Source organism: Balaenoptera acutorostrata, chromosome 13, assembly GCF_949987535.1.
Source record: "Balaenoptera acutorostrata chromosome 13, mBalAcu1.1, whole genome shotgun sequence".
NCBI lineage: Eukaryota > Metazoa > Chordata > Mammalia > Artiodactyla > Balaenopteridae > Balaenoptera > Balaenoptera acutorostrata.
The window spans coordinates 55,594,876-55,617,711 of record NC_080076.1 but is presented as its reverse complement, the minus strand read 5'-3'; the positions used below and the strand labels follow the sequence as shown (position 1 = coordinate 55,617,711).

Genomic DNA, 22,836 nt, shown 5'->3' with positions numbered 1-22,836 from the left:
CCACTCCAGTCGGGCCAAGTTGGCAAAGTTCGCCAAGTTCTCGAGCGCGGCCACGCCTCCGGGCCGCGCGGCCAATCAACGCCCACCGTGCCGGGCTCTGCACACACCGCCTCTGTGCAGAGGGTGTCCCGCAGAGTTGGCGGCCCCGGGGTGCGGGCGACATGGTGCGCGGCAGGATCTCTCGGCTCTCGGTCCGCGATGTGCGCTTCCCCACGTCGCTCGGGGGCCACGGCTCGGACGCTATGGTAAGCGCTGCCTGACCGCCGGTGCCCTCCCGCCCCGCCTACGCTGGGCCCTTTAGGCGCGGGGCACCCCACGGACCCCAGGAAGGTTCCCAACCTTGGAACCGTTGCATTTGTAAGTGGGGAGGTCAGGAAGGGGAATGAAGGTATCTAGAGACTCTCCACCCTTCTAGGTGTTTTTCTTTTTTCTTACCTTTCCTTTCTTTGCTGACGTTTAGTATTTCCTGTTTTTACGTTTACAATTTTCATTTTGCTGGAAATGCGAATCGTATTTGCAAAACGATGTTGTTAGGTTCCCACCAGTGAAACCCTAAAACACAGCGCTAGCTTCTCAACCAGAAGGAGACCAGGAAGCCCCAGGCAGGGTGTTTTAGGTGGTGATCCTGCTTCCGCCACAGCTTGCTGTGTGACCTGGAAAAGCTCCTAACCCAAGAGGCCCATCTGTGAAGAGAAGGAGTCACAGTCTGGCTGGAACACCAGACGAGCAAACTCGCAGTAACTGGGTCGTGTGAGAGGGGGCTCTCATGAAGTTACCTGAAAACATGATTATAGAGGATGTGTCACGTAAAGAGTTAAGTAGGTGTCAGCCTTTGGAGATGCAGTAAAGTAAGCACTGAAGGGCATTTTTGCTTCCTGAGAGTGTTAGCGGGACACCCCACGCCACCACCACCTTCTAGTGCAGTGGTTCCCAAATATGAGTCCTGTGCAGGGTCTCCTCCAGTCCTGTCCCCACTGGATCCTCACTGCCCCTCCCGGCCCACTCACACATGGCACACTGGAAAAACAAAGTTGCAGGGTATGTAATGAATATGTGAAACATCCGTGTTAGGATAATGATTATCTGTTACTTGTATGGAGGGAGGGGAATGGGTACCCAAGGACTTTCATTCACACTGTAAAGTTTTGCCTCTTAAGCTGGATGGAGGGCACACTGATGTTTATTACATTCCCTGTGCTCTTTGTGTACCTGAAATGGCCTCTTGTTAAAAAGTGCTAAAGTTACTTAAAAGAATGTCCTTTATTCTGAGATTAGGTTCTTCCTGCTTTTAAAAAGCCTTATTTGTCCTTTCTTATATGATGTTATGGTAAATGACAAAACACACCCACTGGGCAATCCTTTGTGGATCTCCAAACAAATGTTTGAAATTTTACTGACTTGTAAAATTCAAATACCTGATCATGTGCTATCGCCTCTGCCCCTCTGAGGTGTAGCAGCTGTGGGGAAACCACACAATCTCTCCAGGCCTGGGTTTTCTCATCTGTAAAATGGGTATAACAGTGTCTGCTTCATACATGTAAATGAGATGTGTGTAGAGAGCCTGACACAGAGAAGGCTGGCAATAACTGTGGCTGTAATTAGTGTTTACATATGAAGAAACTGAAGCAGAAGAGCGCTGACCTCCACTTTTCTCTTCCTTGAATTTGTGAAGTGTTAAGATTGCTGGCTTACCGTGGAATAATTTAGGAAATGGAATTTGTCTCTGGCCTGAGTGGTTTATGACCTCTGGGTCAGGAGAGATTATTATCTGACACCTGTATTGCAAGCTCATAAATACTGAAGTATTATCTCCCAGAGATATGGTGTGTGTTGTATGCTGATTTCCAAGTGCCTTCATTTTAATTAATTAATTAATTAACTTATTTATTTGGCCACCCCGAGGCATGCAGGATCTTAGGGGATCTAACTTGTGCCCCCTGCAGTGGAAGCGCAGAGTCCTAACCACTGGACCACCAGGGAACTCCCCCCAAGTGCCTTCTTAATCGAAAGTGTGCTTGTCAGTCCTCAGCAGTACTGCCATGACTCTGAGGATTGCTCCCCCCACCCTCACGGCACACAGCACTCAGCAGTTCAGCTCCCTCAGCACTTAGCAGCAGAGCGAGCCTTCCTGATCACAAGTAGGGTATTTTCATGAAAGAGCCCTGAAACTGTTCCCCATACTTGTTCAAGCAGTGGGTTCCAGTTACGATTTCTTACCAGCCTTTTAAGAAACGTGGAGCCCTCAGGCCTGCGGTGCTCTTACCAGCGCTTATCCAGGCACTCACTACGGTTCCAGAGAGCCCAGCTCCAGCTGAGCCTGCCACTTCCCAGCCAGACTTTTTTTTTGTCTTTTCCATTATAGTTTATATTAGATATTGAATATAGTTCCTTCTGCTCTACAGTAAATACTTCTTGTTTATCTATTTTATATATAGTAGTTTGTATATGTTAATTCTAAACATCTAATTTATCCCTACCCGCCTTCTCCTTTGGTAAGCATAAGTTTGTTGTCTATGTCTGTGACTCTGTTTCTGTTTTGTAAAGTCCATTTGTGTCATATTTTAGATTCCACATATAAGTGATATTGTATGGTATTTGTCTTTCTCTGTCTGACTTACTTCACTTCGTGTGATAATCTCTAGGTCCATCCATGTTGCTGCAAATGACATTACTTCATTCTTTTTTTATAGCTGAGTAATATTCCATTGTATATATGTACCACATCTTCTTTATCCATTCATCTGTTGATGGACACTTAGGTTGCTTCCATGTCTTGTCCCAGCCATACTTTTCCTCTCCATTCCCCGTTGTCTGCTGAGCTCCTGGGAGCTGCTGTCCAGACCACTCTCTCCCACCTCTGCCACCCAGTCCTGTGCCACTGTGTCGCCACAAAGACTGAAGACTAATGCACCCTTGGCCCCATCTCTGCACATCAGCCTCCAGCCATCCCTCTCATCTTTCCCTTTATTCTGTAAGGCATGTCCTTCTCCAGAACTGATTTACGCCTGTGTCCCCATGCCCACCTTTCCTGACTGCCAGGGCCTGTTCCCTTTTCATTTTCAGTCTCTCCTTTTCTAGTGGCCCCTCTCCATCCCACATGGACAGGGCTTCCCACTTTGGAATAGTCTTTACTTGGCCCTTACACCTCTCCACCCCGTTTCTGTCCCTTCCCCACCGAACCCTAGATTACTGGTCCATGCCTGTTGCCTCCATCCCATACATCTACTTCCTCCTTAACCTGAAGTCGACCTGTGTCTCCTTCCTTCTCTTGGAACTGCCCTTTCTATTTCTTCTTCCAGTGTCCTTCACCCTGGTCTACATTTCTTGCTGTCTGCTGCCCCCCACCTCCCTCGCTGACCACTTGCTTTTCTGGCTGCTTCTTCCTATACTGACCCCCTTCTTCCCTCTCAAGGCTCAGGCCTCAATGCCTTTCCTGTCTCATCACACACTCCCATTAAGACCCCCTCTGTGTTCATGGCTTCAGTGACCACTTTTATGCCAAAGACTCCCAGATCTCATTCCTGGATCTTCACTCTCACCTCAAGTCCAACTGCCATCCTTCAGGAGGACATTCCTTTTGTCCACTCAGAGCTCCTGTGTTTCCTTTGGGGAACATGAACAGTTCCCTCTGATGGGAACTCTTGTTGGTGTTTTCTGTTCTTACGTGACGTCATTCCCGGGTTTATTTGGGGATTTCTCACGTTTGCGGATTTGGGGGGAGCATTTCCCCTGCAGCACACAGACCCTGACTACTCAGCTGCCTACGTTGTCTTGGAGACGGATGCGGAAGATGGACTCAAGGGCTACGGAATCACCTTCACTCTGGGGAAAGGCACTGAAGTTGGTGAGTTGAACATCCCTTGAGGTTCTAGAATGCTTAAGTTTCATTTACATTCCAGTTCTGACCTTATTTTCCTCCATATTTACACTGCTTGAAGTGAGTAAAAACAATGTTTGATGGTTTATTTCATTGGGATAAATTTTTACATAGCAGAATTTGGCTTCTCTCCTTGTAGTCATCCATAGACTGCAGGTGAATCCTTGAATCTCAGCCGATTTCTCTGCAGAGCTTTGAGGACCTGAACTGCGTGAGTGAGTGAGGGACATGACGTAGGCAGGCATGCATTCACAGAACAAGGCTTATTGTTGTGTGCACAGAGTCTACTTGCTTTTCTGAATATTCCGCACCGAGTTGGTTTCAAGTTCACTGCTCTTCTGGGCAGAAAAGGCTGTAGGTCCTGCCCAGTTTCAGAACTCTCATCTGGAAGAGCAGATAGTGAAGAATGCACATTGAGCCGTGAGTAAAGCCTGCCTTTTCTCAGAGCTGGACGAGGGCTCAGCGGCCTTGAGCGTCCACATTTTTGGAGATAAGGAAACTGAGGCCCAGACAGCCGCTCAGTTAGTCCTGACTGCCTGGAGTGCTTTATCTCCAGAATATTTACATACAAGTTATTTGCTTGTTTTTTTTTAAATGCATAATTGTTTTTTTTAATGCACGCACAGTGTACAAAATTCAATATGTACAAAAAGAAGACCTCTGACAGATCAATTTCAATGGCTCATTAGGAGCTGAAGCCGAATTATGATAGGTTGAAGGGTGAGGGTCCAGGAAGGGAGGAAATAGATTCTCTAACTTTGGTGGTGATGCGATACCTCCCTCATGGATATCTGTACTGTCAGCCCTTGCCTAGTTGTAGAAGAAAAGTCTTGACCCACTGAACAATTTTAGTATCATTGAGCAGATAAAAGGTGTGTGTGTGTGTGTGTGTGTGTGTGTGTGTGTGTGTAGGACAAGGGAACCTTTCTTGAGCGTTACATGGATGCCATCAGGCTGTTCCAACTCCTCCCAGGGCTACCGTCCAGTCATCTGTCAGCTGGACCTTCCGCAGACGCCTCCTGTGTGCTCCTGTGTGCTAGGCGCTCTGCCAGGCGCTGCAAAAATGACTTTACAAAGAGAGAGAGAAAGGGGACAGAGTCCCACGTACAAGGAGAAGGAAAGCACAAACTTCTCAGGGAGACAGACATAAAAGAATCAATAGTGCAGTGCGAGAAGGACTATTTTTTTTTTTGAGTACAAGCTACATGGAAAGAAGGTTAGTTCATTGTCCAGGAGGGTCAGGACGGCTTCAGAGCAACGGTGAGGTTTTGAGATGAGCCTTGAGGGGTAACTAGGAATTGGCTGGGCAGAAGGAGGCACCTCGGCAGTGATTCCCTGACCCCCTCCCCCTAAGTCAACTATTCACTGTTGATGTTTTCCCCCAGGCAGTGACCGCTGACCCCTACAGGTTGCTGAGCTGTGTATCAGCTTCTCCTGCAACTTTAATTCTCTGGTGTAAGTTGAGCACTTTATGAAGCTGCTTTCTCCAACCATACAGGGCGTTCCCCAAAGTTTGTACAAAACTCAGCAAGCTTACAAGATGTGTTCTGGGACAAGCCATGAGAACCGCTCTCTGTTAACAGCCAGGACCTGGAACTGGGCCCGCAGTGGAGGGACGCTGCACCGTCATGTGGTCCCTGGGACAGATGTGCTGCTGAGTTCATTGTGTGGGGACCTCCCTGACCCCTCCCCTCTCCTCCCCACACTGTCCCAATGGATGCCTCGAGCAGGAGAAATCAATTTCCATCTCTCTGTGCCTGGAACAAATGGCTCTTTTGTGGTGATGGAGGTGGCTTCCGCCTGTTTCAGACCACAGCATGACGGAACCCATTTTAATTTTAACCTTGTTGCATTTTTCAGGTGACTCACTGCCACTGCCGTCTCACTGAACGTGTTACGTGGTGTTCAAATTAAAGTTGAAAAAAATTCCGTTAGCTCATCACGGTTCTTCTGCAGCCTTTATCAGCCTACTTACCTAATCATCTTTTATGATCCAAGAAAACAGAAAGAAAACAATGCTTTCCTCATTACTGTGAAGCGCCTATATGTGAGAGAGCGGGGAAAGTTATGGTTGATTTTTTATGTATAAATGAGACCAATATAGTTTCTTTTAATAGGAAAAGAAAAAGAGGTGAAAAAAGCATAATTTTTAAAGAGAAAAAATTGCCATAAGGGTTCTTGCCAGCATGAGAGCTCAGACCCACGGTCCTCCATAGCCTTAACTGACTTGTCCCTCCCGGGCAGGAGGTCCCAGGAAGTGAGTCCTGGACAGATGTAGTCACAGGAGAGAACCCTGGCCTCAGTCAGCACAGAGCTGCCTTCAAGGCCGAGTGTTTCCAGACGGATTTCCCACCCATCGCTTCAGACGTGCACACCTGAAGTAGACTGTTCTCCACACTGGAGTCAGACCACCACCGCCCAAATTTCTATGGAAGGCACCAAATTTTAGTAAACTTCCTGCAGTGGCCTCAGTTTGAGCGAGGAGAATCCACATCCTCTAGATGAATGTATTAGTGTTGCTTGCGCTTCTCTTAGAGCTGTGAAAGATGAGCCCATCCTCAACATTTGTTAAATGTGTTGCTTTGTGATGTGAACAGTCCATGGTTTTCAGCAACCATCTCAGTAGATCAGAGGTTTGATGCAGATAATGATACGGACTCTCTGAGTTGCTGACTTGCTCTTCAGATGTCTTTAATCCAAGAGCACCAACCATCAAGGAGTGGGGAGCACTCTGTCTTCTCACAGTTCTAGGGAATGAGTACCTGAACTGGAATCAGTCTGCATTCCATTAACAAAAGCCCTAGAGAACACAGAAGGTGTGGATCAGCCCTAAATGCTCTGTGTGAGAGCCAGTGCGAGTCATCTGAGGGCTGTGTCACACAGAGGCCAAGCATATCCTAAGAACATGTTTTAAATACTTGCAAAACATCTTTCTCCTAAGATCCGACTGATAGTAAAACTGTGCCTCTACAACTATCTTGTGAAATGATGTGAGAATTTTAATATTGAAGCAGTGGCTATACCAAACAGAAGTCGATCAAAATTTTTAATAATAAATTCATTGCTTTAGGGCTAAGTTGATGACTTGGTTTGATTATTTTGGCCATTTACACATAGACTGAGCAAAGGATAGAAGGATCTTTCCCATACAGTTTGTTACTTTACTTGTTCATCTGAGATAACACAATAAAGTCTTTTTTAAGTAGAACACCAAAAATAAGTAATTGATGGTAATGCTAACCCAAATGAAGATTAACCTTGAAATTAGTTATGAAAAATGTAGTCTATCACAAGTCAATGGTAAGAAATTTTACGTTTATGAAAAGTGTTTTCATGTAGTTTAACATGTTACATGTAAGTATTAAGCTAATTGCAAATTCATTTCATTTTTAATAGAGTTATGCTGTGAATTCAAGATACTTTCTACACTTGACAATGATGAAAAGGCATTTTTTAAAAAAATTCTATAAGTCAGAGTCTTATTCCTTAGGAACAATGAATTAGCAAGGTTTGGTTTTGAAGCTGACATATGGACACTTTACAAAGTGAACAGGAAAATGATTTGGGAACATGATTTAAACTTTCAGATCTATGGCTCTGTCAATCAAAATGGGTTTGCTCTTTTCAGAAATTAAGCTCAGTATATAGATTAACAGCTATTCTATTGTGTGCTATTAGTGTGTGCTATTAGTTATGACTACCATAGAAGACATATTTGGGGCAATTTTTAAAGGCATGTACCTTTTGTATTTAAAATTATTTTCATTAATGCCCACATTAGATTGTTTGTGGTGCTTGCGTGTCTTAATTTATTTACACCAAAACTAAACAAGAATTAAATCCCCTTTAATAGTTGTCTGTGCTGTGAATGCCCTGGCCCCCCACCTGCTTAACAAGGACCTTGGGGACATTGTTGGTGATTTCAGAGGCTTCTACAGACAGCTCACGAGCGACGGGCAGCTCAGATGGGTAAGGCACCTGTTTTGTAAAACACTTCTATATATAACTCAGGTCTCATGTCCTTTGATTGCAGCATTTGTGAAAATAGACACAGGTTTATAATTTTAAGGTAAAACATTTTATTCAGATAAATTAGGGCTTGAACCATTTGGACAATCAGTATTTTGAGGTAATCTGTTCCTTTCTGTAAGACTTGAATCTGGACATATTTGGATCCTGAGAGCTATCTCTGCCCTTATGGACCTCATCTCTGCTCCCTGGATGGGAAGAAGTGGTCTAGACCCTCTAGAGGATAAAGTGCTGAATGGACAACCTTTTTAAGGGAGACATAATGTGAGTAGAATTGAAGTTGTGGGAGGAGGTTATTAAGGACAAATGTAAGAGAAGGTCAAAGGTTAAGAAGAGAAAGACCAGAGCACCTTTATGTGTATAGGGCTGTATTTGAACCCTAAGTTCAAAGCATGAAGAAAATGAGGTTCTAGAGAGAGGATTTTATCACAGTAAGGTCAGTCCAGCAGCCGAGACCTTGCCGATGTCTCCTGACATCAGCTCTGTCTTTTCCTAAGTGCTCAGTCTCCTGTCCACGCACAGAGAAAGGCACATTGTCCACATTGCCTCGGATTTCATTCTTAACTTCTGCCAACCAAGTGAAACTTGCTTTTAAAGCATCCCCTCGAAGGAGTTCCCACTGGTCGAATATGGGACAATTCAAGCATCAAAATAAATGTGGTGGTGATGCGTATAAGTCACTGAATAACCTAAGACACCATGAGTCCATTCAGATAGCAAACAACCAACCAACAAGGGAAACTGTCATTACAATCGAATACACACTAATATAACAGGAATGGTAACATTAGAAAACTACCTTATTACAACCATACCTGTAATTGATTGAGGCAAGAATCACCAATGGATGCTAAAACTTGGGGGCAATATTAATCTCCTTACTTAGAGAGGGAAATGGTAACCACACAGTGGGGAAGCCTAAAGGATACTGACTTACCCAAGCGCTAAAAGATAACAGCCCTAACAAAAAAATGTGGTGGCAACGTTGCAATCTAATCGTGATGGGGCTGCAGACCAACCCAGATGGAGGAACATTGTGTAAGTCAACTGGCCTGTACTCTTTAAGAATATTGATATCATTTTTAAAAAGAAGAAAATTTGCTTCAGATAAAGAGAGACTAAAGTGACATGTCAGCTAAATGCAATATGTGAATACAACAAAGTACATTATTGGGACAATTGGTGAAATTTGATTATGGACTGTCTTTGTAGGTAATAGTATTCTATCAATGTTATATTCCCTGAATTTGATCCTTATTCTATGGTCATGTAAGAGAATGTCCTTGTTTTTAGGAGCTACATTCTGAAGTACTTAGGGTTAAAGGGGCATGATATTTGCAACTTACTCTCAAATTACTCAGTAAAATAAGTTTATATTATATATTTTATTTTTCTGCACATATGTGTATATGTGTGTATATATGTATATACAAAGAGAGAGAGAGAGAAATATACAGGAGTTCTTTGTGCTATTCTTTTTTTTTATTTTTTTTTTTATAATTTTTTTTTCCCCTACTTTATTTATTTATTTATTTATTTTTGGCTGTGTTGGGTCTTCGGTTCGTGCGAGGGCTTTCTCCAGTTGCGGCAAGCGGGGGCCACTCTTCATTGCGGTGCGGGGACCGCTCTTCATCGCGGTGCGCGGGCCTTTCACTATCGCGGCCCCTCCCGTTGCGGGGCACAGGCTCCAGACGCGCAGGCTCAGCAGCTGTGGCTCACGGGCCCAGCCGCTCCGCGGCATGTGGGATCTTCCCAGACCAGGGCTCGAACCCGTGTCCCCTGCATTAGCAGGCAGACTCTCAACCACTGCGCCACCAGGGAAGCCCCTTTGTGCTATTCTTGCAAATCTTCTATAGGTTAGAAACTATTGAGAAAGAGCTTACCCTCTAAGTGAGTTTCCATCGCTGCCTTTTAATTCATGAAACGTGTCCCTGGCTAGAAGACCTAAATATCTTTTTCTTTTCTAAGAAGTGCTGGTGTGTTTTGCTTCCTAACCAGATCGGTCCCGAGAAGGGTGTGGTGCATCTGGCCACGGCGGCCGTTCTCAATGCCGTGTGGGACCTGTGGGCCAAGCAGGAGGGAAAGGTAATCCTCCAGGCAGCACCTCTGTGACCCTGCAGCACAAACACTTCCTCTATGAGCAAAGGCAAATGCACAGCAGGCTCCCAAGTGACATACGGAGAATTGTTCGATTATTCGTCTCCGCTGAGAGGTACTGGCCACAGTCAGGTTGTTGTCGGAGTAGGTTAGAAAGGGCTGAGCAAGAAGGGGTGGCAGAGGTGAGGGGCTGGGAGGCAGCGTGAGCCGGTGGGCAGGCAGGCAGGCAGGTGTTAGTCTGATAGTGGGAATTCGCCACTAGTGCATTTACTGTCAGAAAACAAGTGGGTACTTCACACGTTTTGGGTACTTCACACATTTTACAAATCTTTTCTTTTCTTCAAGCCTCTGTGGAAGTTACTTGTTGACATGGTAAGTAAATTCTTTAATATTCTCATTGTTTCTGTAAATGAAATGGATTTCATGGATTACTTGCCTTTTGATAATCAGTAAATACATTCAGCACTGTCTCTGGATCAATCACTGTAGTGCTGATCAAACAAAACCCAGTAAAGTCTAATATTCTTTTTTTTTTTTTTGGCTGCGTTGGGTCTTTAGTTGTGGCACGCGGGATCTTTCTTTGCCACGCACGGGCTCTTCGTTGTGGCATGTGGGTTCTCTCTCCAGTTGTGGCGTGGGGGTCTTTTCTCTCTCCAGTTGTGGCACGTGGGTCTTTTCTCTCTCCAGTTGTGGCGTGCGGGCTTCTCTCTAGTTGTGGCTCGTGGGCTCCAGAGCATGTGGGCTCAGTAGTTGTGGCACACGGGCTTAGTTGCCCCACGGCATGTGAGATCTTAGTTCCCCAACTAGGGATTAAACTCGCATCCCCTGCATTTCAGGACGGATTCTATACCACTGGACCACCAGGGAAGTCCCAAGTCTAATATTCTTTTTCTGGTATTTGAAGTAACAAAGAGCTGTGCTCATGCAGGCAGGGAGGTCCGATGGTCCCGCCTCCCCCACTGTGGCACTTGCTTACACATGCAATACAAATTCTTGAGTTTTCGTTTCCTAACTGTGAAAAGGGGATAATCATAACTTCTCTAGAAACTCCATAGAATTGGTTTAAAGACCAATTGAGAAAAGTTCCTTACAAACTCTGACGAGCAAGATGTTATTATTAAAATATTATCTGGTCACTTTGACTCCAAGAGCAAATGGCAGATCAGACTCTTGAGGAAGGAGCCCACGGTGAATTCTAAAGATGTGCCCCTGCCGTTTCCTTTCTCCTTGACCTGTTGATATCAGGGATGAGCACCTGGCTGCCAAGGAGGAAAAACCTCTGGGCAGGTTAAGGGGAGTGAACTTCAGACCCAGGCAGACCTGGCTTTGAGTCTGGACTCCACCACTTCCTGGCTGTGTGACCTTGAGCATGCTGCTTAACCTCTCTGAGCATCATCTGGCTTGGGGCGATGCCTTAGATGGTTGCTGAAAATCTGGTGGTTAACAAACGAAGGTCCTGGGACTTCCCTGGTGGCGCAGTGGTTAAGAATCCGCCTGCCAATGCAGGGGACACGGGTTTGAGCCCTGGTCCAGGAAGGTCCCACATGCTGCAGAGCAACTAAGCCCGTGCGCCACAACTACTAAGCCTGCGCTCTAGAGCCCGCGAGCCACAACTACTGAGCCCGTGTGCCCTAGAGCCTGTGCTCCACAACAAGAGAAGCCACCGCAATGAGAAGCCCACGCACCACAACGAAGAGTAGCCTCCACTCGCCACAGCTAGAGAAAGCCTGCACGCAGCAACGAAGACCCAACACAGCCAAAAATAAATAGATAAATAAAGTTACTAAAAAAAAAAAAAAAGAAAGAAAGTAAAAACAAAGAACCATGGCCTTGAAGACTGTTGGGCCAGCAGACGTTGTCCCTTCTCTGGAGGAAAGTGAAAACGAGAGGCTGTAACATCATCTCTCTGACGTGGTTGCGGGTGGCATGGGGGCGCCATCTGAAGGGGAAGGACGTGGACCTCTTGAGCCACCTGCAGGCTCAAGGTTGGCCTCTCAGAGGGATGCTGGAGGTGGCCCCCAGAACTGAATGATTTGGGGCCACTAGGAAGATGCCTGAAATCCCACCTGTGGACTTTTCATTCTTTTGGATCCTGTTCCCTGTTTCAGTGCCAGTGGTCTTAAAAGAAGCAGAATCTCAGCATTGAGAGCTTTTATGATATTTAAGGGTTACAGCGGAGTACTATTGGTCACAGTACAACCTGCTTCCAAACTGACTGACTTAGATTGGGGTGGGGAGGTCTCGCCAGAGACCCAGCCGAGAATGTGGGCCTCCCCAGTGAGGCCAAAGCCCCAACTTCGGGGAGGGAGGAGAAGGGGACCCAAAGGTCCTTTCCCGGACAGAATAAGCCCATGTCCAGCAGATTCTTAGAAACATAATCCACTTGTGAATTGATGTGGGCCTTTCCTACCTGCTATCTTGCTGCCAGGACCCCAGGAAGCTGGTATCCTGCCTAGATTTTAGGTACATCACCGACGTCCTGACAGAGGAGGAAGCCTATGGTGAGTCATGCCCAGGAACTGGGAGCTTTCTGGTCCATTCTAATATGGAAGCAACGGGGCCGAGTGCTTTGTTGTCTGAAAGAGTGATAATGCTTTTTATTTTTTCCAGAAATCCTGCAGAAAGGTCAAGTTGGGAAAAAAGAGCGAGGTGGGTTGTGAGGAAATTCATTATTTTTGCTATCATTGTGCACTTTTGAGTGTCCCCGTCCTTGAGCGTCCAGGGGTTCGCATCATCCCCCTGCAGCAGGCCCATGGACAGACAGCTGAGTCTAGATGCGGCGGCCTCCTGGTGTGACCTCTTAGGTCAGAGTTCACTTCGGCCACTGCTGGGAGCAAGGCTAGTTTTAGGGTTACACCGCACGCCACGGGCAAGGCCTTGGCCAGCAGGGCGTCCCAGAGGGTATCCCGGGCCCTGGGTGTGACATCCTTGGGATCCGCACCGCCTCCGGGTGCCTGTGCAGGGCGGGCAGGAGAACAGCTGGATTCTCCGTGGGCAGCGCCTTAGCCACGGGCAAGTCTAAAGCTGAAGGTCCCGCAAACACAAAATGTTGACAAGCGTCGTGTTTCCACAGAAGAGCAAATGCTGGCGCATGGCTACCCTGCCTACACCACATCGTGCGCCTGGCTGGGCTACTCGGACGCCACGCTGAAGCAGGTGGGCGCTTGAACCTGGTTTTCTAGACAGGCTTTCTGGAGAGACGTCATGTTTTCCTCTTAGCCTTTCTGAATCATTAGGGATCCCAGGCCTCACCCTGGAGGTCCCTGGACGTGAGCAAAAGGAAAGCCGTTTCCATTGTGGACGCTGGGCCCGTGAGCTGGTGAGCCCCACCTCGGCCCTGGAGGGGGAAGCCGATTCCCGGGCAGAGGCAGCAGCATAACATGGTGCAATGTGAGCCCTAACCGTGCTCTGCCTCAGTTTCCTCACTGTGAAGTGGGGAAATACTAGCTGTCCCGGAGGGTTTTGAGGATTCTGATGAATGCTGCCGTGGTGTGATGCTCGCGGCACGTGGTGGCCCCTGGCGGGCGGTCAGCGCCTGGCTGCCTTACTGCCCTTTCCCGTCACCCTGCGCTCGCCTGCCGCTGAGGGAGAGAGAGAGGGGGGAGACTAGCTTCTGTTTGTTACTCTTTTATCCACTCATTCTGTGGATGCCACAGAACATCCTGGCTTTAAAAAGAGGGACAGAAATGCTCCATTCCCCAACGAGGAATGTTGTGACCATTAATGAAATGGTTCCCATAGAGATGAGGAAAGAAAGTCACCAAGCGGTCATGCTCTGTTGGCTAAGCTGTTTCTGCCCTGAATTTCAACACATGGTTGTTCTTCTGGTTCATGGTACAGCCGTAGCGTTTGTGAAGCCGCATCAGAGATGGCCAAGGTGCTGCTTAGACCTAGGAGAGTGTGTGGTGACGGCTCTGCTCCTTTCCCCACAGCTCTGCAGCAAGGCGCTGGAGGACGGCTGGACCAGGTAACTTATTTGGGTGAACTTGACTCTCCAGTTAGCAAGAGAGGCTGGTCGGTGGAGGGGAGCCAGGATCCAAAGGCACCAAGGAGGCCAGGATTCGCCCAGAGCAGTCTGGTGTGTAAGGACACACAAGGGAAATTTCAGCGGAAGCTCTTTCTTCAAAGACGAGCTATGAGTCTAGTTAGAATCCTGGAACATCAGAGTTGAAAGAGATCATTGATTTCCAGCCCCGATCTGGAAATCTACTCTTTACTATAGTAACAAGCGTTGATTCAGCTTCTGCGTGAAAACCTCCAGAGGCAGAGAGCTTGTAGGGCACTTGTGCGTTGTTGGAAGGCTCTGAGTGTTAGAAGAGCTTCAATGTAGCGGACCCTTTGCTTCCCTATAACTTCCAGCCACTGGTCGCAATAATTCTCTTCGGAGTTCTTCTCCCAAGAGCCTGGTGCCCCTCTTCCCCAGGCCACCTCCTCTCCAGACTAACCCTTTGCCTTCTCTTCTGTCCTTCTCCTGTGTGGTTATGGACCCCTGGGCCTCCTGGGGTTTCCTTGGGGTAAACTATGGTGGGCAGTGGCCCCGAATCCCGAAGCTGTGCAGGACACAGAGGTACCATCACCTTTTGATCTGGTCACTGAGTCCATCCGTGCGGCTCAAGGTGGACATTGTGCCTGGGACCCGTCACCAGGCTCTCTGCACAACAGTCTGGCCACCGCCTCCTGCTGCTCCGTGTGGTCTGTGGGGCAGGAGCACTAGCGTGCCCTGCTGCCACTTGTGGTAGGTTTAGAAAACCATTTGTACAGGTTGCTTAATAAGTAAGGACCAAAAAAAAGATCTCCGACCAACTTTAAAAAAAAAAGTGCAGAATCTTGGGCCTCACCCCAGACCTGCTGCATCAGAATCTGCATTCTAACAAGATCCCTGGGTGATCTGCCTACCCACTGAACTTTGAGAGGCACTGAATTCTGGTTGAATCCTCAGCTAAGTAAAGGGTTGGGGACTGAGAACTTGATGGAGGCAGCATGAAGCAGTGGAAAGACGCTTGGGATGTGGTGGATTTGGAATCAACATCATGCCTTTTCCCTTCATCTCCTGCAGTGCCTGCCTGCTGTGTGACCATGGGCAAATTGTTCAACCTCTCTGAACCTCATTTTCTCTCTATAAAATGGGAATAATAATATCTCATGGTTCTCCTCAAAGTTGCTGTCTCTGAAAAGGACCAGCACAGCCGGGATTGGTAGCAGGTGCTCAGTAAGTGCTGGCACCTTCCCTCCCTCCATGTACCCAGGAAAGGCTGGAGTAGACACCGCTGAGTCAGAGAAGGCCGAGGAGAGATTTCCTAGGCCCCTGAGCATGGGAAGCCCAGCATCCAGAAGCGAAGGCTTCCACCCAGGATAGAAAGGTCATCTTTAGTGTGTTTGGTGCTGAGCGCAGGGGAGAGAATGGCACAGGCTGTGAGAGGGGCTTTTTTGTCAGCACAGAGGGTGGGTGTTGTGGAAAGGAGGACCTTGGGCCATCCTGGCTCCAAAGCGGCAGCCTGACGTCCGTGTGTAGGAGAGGCTGGTGCGTGAGGGAGGATGCCAGCTCACCCGCCAAGTCTGACTATGCCTTTTCCGTTCTTAACTCCTCTTCATGGCACAGCAAAAACTCAGTTAATGTTATTAAAGATCTAGCTGCTCTGTCCATTGCTGGACTTCAGGACAGCAGGCAATTTAGAGTTACTGCCCCGATACTGAGTAAAAAGATACACTTACAGGGTTATTTTTGAGTGGCTCATCTGAAGATTGACTGGGAAAGGGCAAGAGTTTACTAGAAAATGTGACCTGTGAATTATTGACAGAAACAGTCACTTCTGCAGAAAAGCCACGTGTCTTTGCCAAGTCAGGGGACAGATCTAAATTACGAGACCAAATTTATTTTATAGGTTTAAAGTAAAAGTTGGTGCTGATCTCCAGGATGACATCCGTAGATGCCGACTCATCAGAAACATGATCGGCCCTGAGAAGACGCTGGTAAATAACCTCCCTGCCACTGAGAAGTAAGCAGCTGTATGTGAGAAGCCTTGTCCAGGGCCAAAATACAACTTGTTTCAAGCAAGGATTAAAGAACATTGGGAATTTTAACACCGTATGTCAGAAGTACAGCTTTGAGCTCTTGGAGTAGGCAAATTCTTTAAAAAAACAAAAAACAAAAAACTGAGGGGGCTGATTGATAGTTTTTTATTCTGCAGAACTAATTCAGTAAGATCAGGTTTAGGGATTGTTCCTTTGTGCTAGGACAGATGCGCCTAAGCAAACAGGTCTCCCATTGGCGCCCCCGGTATGTCAATCATTCAACCCCCCCTTCTTAACAAATCCGCCAACCCACCTTCAAGCAGGTGGGGCTCAGGGAGCCATTGCTCAAAAAATGCTGGAACTTTTAAAAGCCAAGATAAATGTTAAGGATCAGTCATTCCTACGTATTTTTATAAAACATTTCCTCCTATGTGTAAAATATTTTCATAAAATAGTCACAAGATGTTTTTATATTTTTTTGGAGGCATGTTTCATATATTAAAATAGAAGTTTGAGTCCTGGACCTAAGATCAAAAGTCCCATTATTTATACATGAATTAATGCTACTTTTGTCTTGCAAGGTCATTCTCATCTAAATAATTTATGACAGAAATAGATTCTGGGCACACTATCCTCTGGTTCCCACAGCGTCCCACAAGGGACCTCTTACCACTCAGCATATTCTACTAAAGAAATCCATCTCTGTGTCTGACTTCTCCAAGTGTGATGGTATTGGGGATGGAGAGGCCCTTTCTTGTCTCTGCACACCCAGCACCTGGCTTCCTGGCAGTCTTGCTGCACCCAGAGGGCCCAGGCCTTAGAGCGAGAGGCCTGGATTTGAACTCACCATTTACTTATCGTCCTTGAGCAAGTTACTTCTCTGCATGTCAGTTTTCTTGTCTGTAAGATGGGTTAATGTGAACTGCCTCATAGAGGAGTTATAAATATAAAATGGGACAAAATCCATTAAATGTGTAGCAGAGTAGATTGCCTAATTAATGGTAGAGTTTGGGTTATTTATTATTGTGCCAAACACATAGTAGGCAATAGCCAATAAGTGACTATTGAACAAACTCGGTATTAACTGTGCATGATTCAGAATGTGATAAAACAGTTCCTACAAATGATGAACCCTGCAAGACAAATGTATTTGGGTGGTTTCTAAATGTAGATCAGGCTGGAGCTCCAGGGCCAGCGAGCACTTCTGGGCCGAGGCCAGGGCACTTCTGGACCTCACAGTGGCTCCCTGAGCGACTTGCAACTCCTCTGAGACAGTATCTGGAGCCAGAGTTCGTCCTGGTGGCTGCTCTCGGGCTCCCTTTGTTATGGGTGTGTGCTGGGCCCCAGCAGTCAGCGGCACCGAGTGACAGCATTTCCTCCCTGGGAGCCACGGCCTGCAGCAAGGTCAGCAGCGGGCACACCTCCCCACGAAGGGTCTCTCCCTCCTTTCAGATGATGGATGCCAACCAGCGCTGGGATGTGCCCGAGGCCGTGGAGTGGATGGCGAAGCTGGCGGAGTTCAAGCCCCTGTGGATTGAGGAGCCCACCTCCCCTGATGACATTCTGGGGCATGCCACCATTTCCAAGGTAAAAAACCTGCTGCTGCTGCTAGAGTGGTGGTCACAGATCCTAAGATTCCTGGGCTTATATTCCCTTTCACAGTTCTGTTTATTTTAGAGAAAGTAAATTGCTAAAAGTTGAAAGGCTACCAGCAATCCAAAGGTTAACAGACCTGATTCCCATACTTTGTAAATACAGAAATCTGATACTCAAATATTTTACTCACCCAGATTGAAACAAAGTGTAGATTCCTCTGGCTGATTCACAAGCAAAGGTTTGCTTAGCTAATGTCAAGGTCAGGCCTCCCCACGGGAAGGCTGCCCATCCGTTTCCACAGAGCCCTTGAACCAGGGCGCTTCCTGGGCAAACTCACCTGAATTCGGCCGGCTTCTCTCCCTTTCATATGTAAGAATATGTGAGAAGTATCCTGTCTCTCAGGGAGAGTCTCCCATTAGCCGGGTTCACAGCACAGATCTATAAGCCAGAGCGCCAGGTGGATCACTCATAAGGAGAAAGTGTAACTTCTGGGAGCCCTATATTTTTGCATCCTCTGACAGAGCAAGCTCCACGAGTAGCCCTATTTAAACCAGAGGCTGCCGGATGGGTGAGAAATCAGGGAGGAACTGGTTGTGGGATGGAACATGTACTGGCGTCAGACAGAGATGGCCCAGTGCACCCCCCCCCCGCAACCCCCTCTACCACCTTCTGCGGCTCCTTAAACTTCACACGGCTCGACAGCAGGGCTGTTTCCTTCTTCAGCTCTAGATAGCTGAACAGCTCTAAATATTTTTAAACATTAGGAGTCTCAGTTCAAAAACTTAGGAAAATAACATCAGGTTGCCTTATATTTTACAGGCACTGGTCCCCCTGGGAATTGGCGTTGCCACCGGAGAACAGGTAAGAGATGTCTCCTCAGGGTCAGCACACACTGGCCACTGACTGGGGACACTGGCATACGCTAGGCTACATCACCTGTGTTGTTCTGAGTTGGGAGATTTTTCTTAATCTTAGAAATTGGGTCACCTTAGACCACTTCATAGTCTGGAGTAAGATATATATAGTCAAGAGTTTGCATGTTCTTCTACAATTCCTATGACTAAGGTCATTTATCTTTTTCAAAGTAGCTCATCGGAATTTACAAGGCAGCAACTTAAAGCTGCAGGGGCCTAATATGCACCATGTGGTTTTAAGAAAGCCAGCTTCCAAACTGGGTAAACATGATTGCGTTCCCTTTTTGTGCTTATAAACGAAGCACAAGCGCCTGCCAAAGCCCGCGGCAGGCGGCCCATGAGCGGAGCTGTGTGAGGGAACAGATTCTCGGCTTTCCCGGCAAAAGGAGCAGTGCCGTTCTGCCACGCTTCTGTTTTGTCGCCCGTGCCACCTGCTCATCGCCATCCCCTTATTTCATCCTGATGCTTCATCTCCCACTTACCAGTTGAGGTGGTGGTTATGCACTGATAGGTGGCGAGTGGTGTGACTTTTATGTGACACACATGTGGTTCTGCCAGCAAATCTGTAACGAAGTGATCAGAAGGTCCCCGCCTGGCCTGTCAGGGCTCACCTCATGCCAAGTGAGAACAAAAAATGAATACAGTCCGGGCTTCCAGGAGGCCACCAATGAGAGACTCGGAATGGGCGCAGTGCCAGGTGTACAGATCCTGAAGGCCGAGGCTGACTCTTCTGTGGGTGTATTTTAATTCTATTTCCAGTGCCACAACAGAGTGATATTTAAGCAACTCCTACAGGCAAAAGCCCTGCAGTTTCTCCAGATCGACAGCTGCAGGCTGGGGAGTGTCAACGAGAACCTCTCAGTGCTGCTGATGGCCAAAAAGTTTGACAGTAAGGGCACCGCGGGGCCGCGGACCAAACACCATTTCCCTGCCTGGTTCCCTCTGGAGTTTCCCATTTTGACTTTTTTCTACCTGTCATTTAGGCTTAATCAGGGAGTCTTTGATGATTTTCATTCCTAAATATTAATGATTTAATCACCTGCAGGCAACAAGCAAAGCCGCAGGTTCTCCTTCACTTCTCCCTCTCTGCCCTACTTGGCACTCAGTGGAAACCTGTCTTCACTTTCAGTTCCTGTGTGCCCGCATGCTGGTGGAGTTGGCCTCTGTGAACTGGTGCAGCACCTGATTATATTTGACTTCGTATCAGTCTCTGCAAGCCTCAAAGACAGGTCAGTGATGTGGCGTTAACTTCGGTACGGGGTCCCAATCCAGGCCAGACCCCTGGCCACTGGCACATCCCATAACTCAAAGGCAGTTTGAGACCCTCTACTGAATAGTCTTTTTTCTTCTAGAGGGTGGTTTCCTGGTAGCTGACTTACTGTTTTCTAGGTACATAAGGAGGGTGGGGAGAGTCTGCAACCACATGGAAACCAGAAACAGCGTCTGTTTCTGACTTTCTGAAGCCCCGCTTTCATCATATGTATGCTCTCTGCTTCTGTCCAATTTCTTCCCAACACTGGAGTCTTCAGGATCTGGCTGCATCTTTTAGTTCCATCTTATATCTCAACATGCGCCAGGTGAGCTTTAAATTAGGACAATCTCCTTCCAGTCACCTGCAGACATACGACTTTATTATGCCTTTCTTTCCTCCCAGAATTAAATGCGATAGTGCAGAAAGATCACTAGGAGTATATAGTGAAAGCATGAGGACATGCATGGGAAAGGTGAACATCAAGTTCAGGATTGAGAAATGGGACCTGTGAGGGTCTATGGGGACTTCAACTATAAAGTAATGGTTCTTTCTGGGTTTTAATATGCCTGAGATACTTTAAACTAGAAAATGAACACTCCCAGGTTGTTCTGCTTTTGCCCCCTCATTTCAGTTCCTTAAAGGACCAAGGGAGGGGGCTCCAACCAACCTTGACAGGTCCTGCAAAGTTTTGAGGGATGCAAAAAAGAGGGTCAGACCTGACCCACTGGGCACTATGCCCACCCATGAGTGGGTGAGAACCTCATGCCACTCCCTGAAAGCAGACCTCACTGCTTGGGAATGCCACCATGCAGGAGGGACAGCCACCAGACACAGATGCCGTGTGCTGACACCTGCTTTGTAATCCTGTGTGTGGAGCACCGCTTCCCTGTTCATTCTTCAAGGCCCACTGTCCTCTCCCAAGGGGCTGGTTCTTCATCTGTAGCCTGTTCTTTATAGATTATACACAGTACATATTATAGTCAACCACTTGGTATCTACGGCCATTGAAACCACAAGGCCCTCTCTTACCAGGTTCCTTTGTGTCCCCAGCACTGGACACACGGCCTGCTCATCTCAGCTGTTCATTAACCAATGGCTGAAGTAAGGCAGTAGAGTTAGGTCACTTGCCCCAAGTCACAAAACTAGACAGTGGCTGACACCAAATTTGAACAGATGGGTCTGATCCTAAAACCTGTGCTCTTCTAAATCATTTGTGTAGCTGGAAGGGACCTCATTTGGTGACTTTAATCTGTTCATCTTTTGGCTAGAGGCACCCAAATAATCCCAGATACGTCTAAGTCTAAATTGATGCCTTTTGGGTCACAAAACCTTAAGTTAAAAGATACTTCACAGTTCATTTCATCCAAGCCCCCACACTGCTTTATCTTACAGAGAAGAACCTGAAGTCCAGAGGCTGAGGACTTACATAGAAATACATGGTATCAGCCAAGCCTTGGCAGAGTCCATCCTTTCTTAGTGGTGCTCGCCCCTTTGCCCTAATAGCATCACATGAACTATCTAACTGAAGGCATTGTTACCCCAACCCGATTCCTTCCTCCCAGGATGTGTGAATACGTCGACCACCTGCACGAGCACTTCAAGTACCCCGTGATAATCAAGAAGGCTTCCTACATGCCTCCTAAGGTGAGTTTGGCCAGGGAGGCCCCCCCCCCCCCCGAGGAGGTGCTGCCAGCCCTGCCCTACTCCTCTCAGGAGCTAGACCCCAGAGCACAAAGCTTTGTCTCCTTCGAGTCTGTTTGCAATATCTAGAAACAAACGGCTCTTTAGTTAGTCAAATTCCCCAGGCCTGAAGGTCAGGATGCCCCTGACAAGGCTTCTCTCATGCCAGCCTTTCCTCACCAGCTGGACCTGAAAACATGCACTCCTTGGGCCCTTCCTGCCCAAAACAAAACAAAACTAAAAAAAAACCCGGCACCATCTAGCAAGTTAGTGAAAGGTTTTGACTGCAGTTGTGTTATCTGCGCCATTTATCCTTCTGTTCAAGATATCCGGGCTCATTTTCACCAACAGAGGTTGAACTATCAAAGGAAGCGTGAATAGTTAACTAATCCTGAGAAGCAGCCAATAAAGTGCGTCCCTCTCCCCCATTTCAAACAACCTGCAAACTTATTTTTAAAATATTAATTCAGTTGCCTCTGGCTTAGATTTAGAAGCATTTCTAGGAACAGCAGAAATAAGTAAAATAAATGACTTTTGTTCTAGGTGGTTATTAACATGATTCCATTTTTTGTCTTTGATAGGATGCTGGTTATTCAACAGAAATGAAGGAGGAATCTGTAAAGAAACACCAGTATCCAGATGGTGAAGTTTGGGAGAAGCTCCTTGCTGCTCAAGTGAATTAGAGCTGAATGCTTAACAGCTTTTGCTTTAAGTGAAAAGGCTTAAAATTTCTTGGGTATGGTTTTACAAAAATAGAAAAAAAAAATTCATCCTACCAATCAGAACAAGTTCAGCTGAAAGTCATACTAACCTCAGGCATCAGCTTAGTCATCATTACTTGATTCTTTTAGCAAAAAACACATTCTCCTATGTAATCTTTAAACAAAAGTAGATCCAACTGTCTCAAAGTCCAGGAAGATGCTAAATCTTAAAATTTCTATCACGTGCTGGTACCTAGCCATTAAACTATACTTTGAAAATAAGCAGCATGTTGGAATAATTCCTTAATCTTTTTAAAAAACACACTTGTCATAAATTAGCATAATAAAACAGCCGTGCAGCAGTATGGGGTATCTGATATGCAGCAAAGGTAAAAACATTTCACTGATCAGCCCTGAGGTGGTTTAGCATCTTTCTCTTGCTCAGTCTAAGCACGTTATTAGAGAATTCACACCATGCTGAAGCTAATAAGGGTTATAAAAATAGTCTATGAAATATCATTTTACCCTCAAGGCCTTTATCCCAAATAATCATTGTATTTTAATGATAAAATGCAGCTAGAATTACATGAATCATAGAAAAATAGGGTGAAATATAGCTTAGTCAGCATTTCTAAAATATACCTTACCCATCTAAGCAGCATCCAAACGAGAACACAG

At 46.7% G+C, this 22,836-nt stretch overlaps 1 protein-coding gene across 5 annotated transcripts; it reads left to right on the top strand.

The window, feature by feature from the left end:
- The first annotated feature begins 70 nt into the window (after nt 1-70).
- ENOSF1 (enolase superfamily member 1) lies at nt 71-22,590 on the top strand. Of its 5 annotated transcripts, XM_007191588.2 has the most exons (17): nt 74-245; nt 3,736-3,844; nt 7,731-7,846; nt 9,905-9,991; nt 10,349-10,375; nt 12,432-12,504; nt 12,614-12,652; nt 13,077-13,159; nt 13,936-13,970; nt 15,886-15,973; nt 17,468-17,602; nt 18,431-18,472; nt 19,285-19,414; nt 19,655-19,754; nt 20,055-20,102; nt 21,340-21,421; nt 22,039-22,590. In XM_007191588.2, exons 1-17 carry the CDS (start codon nt 162-164, stop codon nt 22,138-22,140), a joined length of 1,380 nt encoding a protein of 459 aa, XP_007191650.1. In that variant the 5' UTR covers nt 74-161; the 3' UTR covers nt 22,141-22,590. The 5 variants fall into 5 exon arrangements, with proteins under 5 accessions (XP_057383216.1, XP_007191650.1, XP_057383217.1 ...); XM_007191590.3 differs by lacking the exon at nt 20,055-20,102 and having other exon boundaries at nt 78-245; XM_057527233.1 differs by lacking the exons at nt 9,905-9,991; nt 10,349-10,375 and having other exon boundaries at nt 71-245.
- Nucleotides 22,591-22,836: the final 246 nt, after the last annotated feature.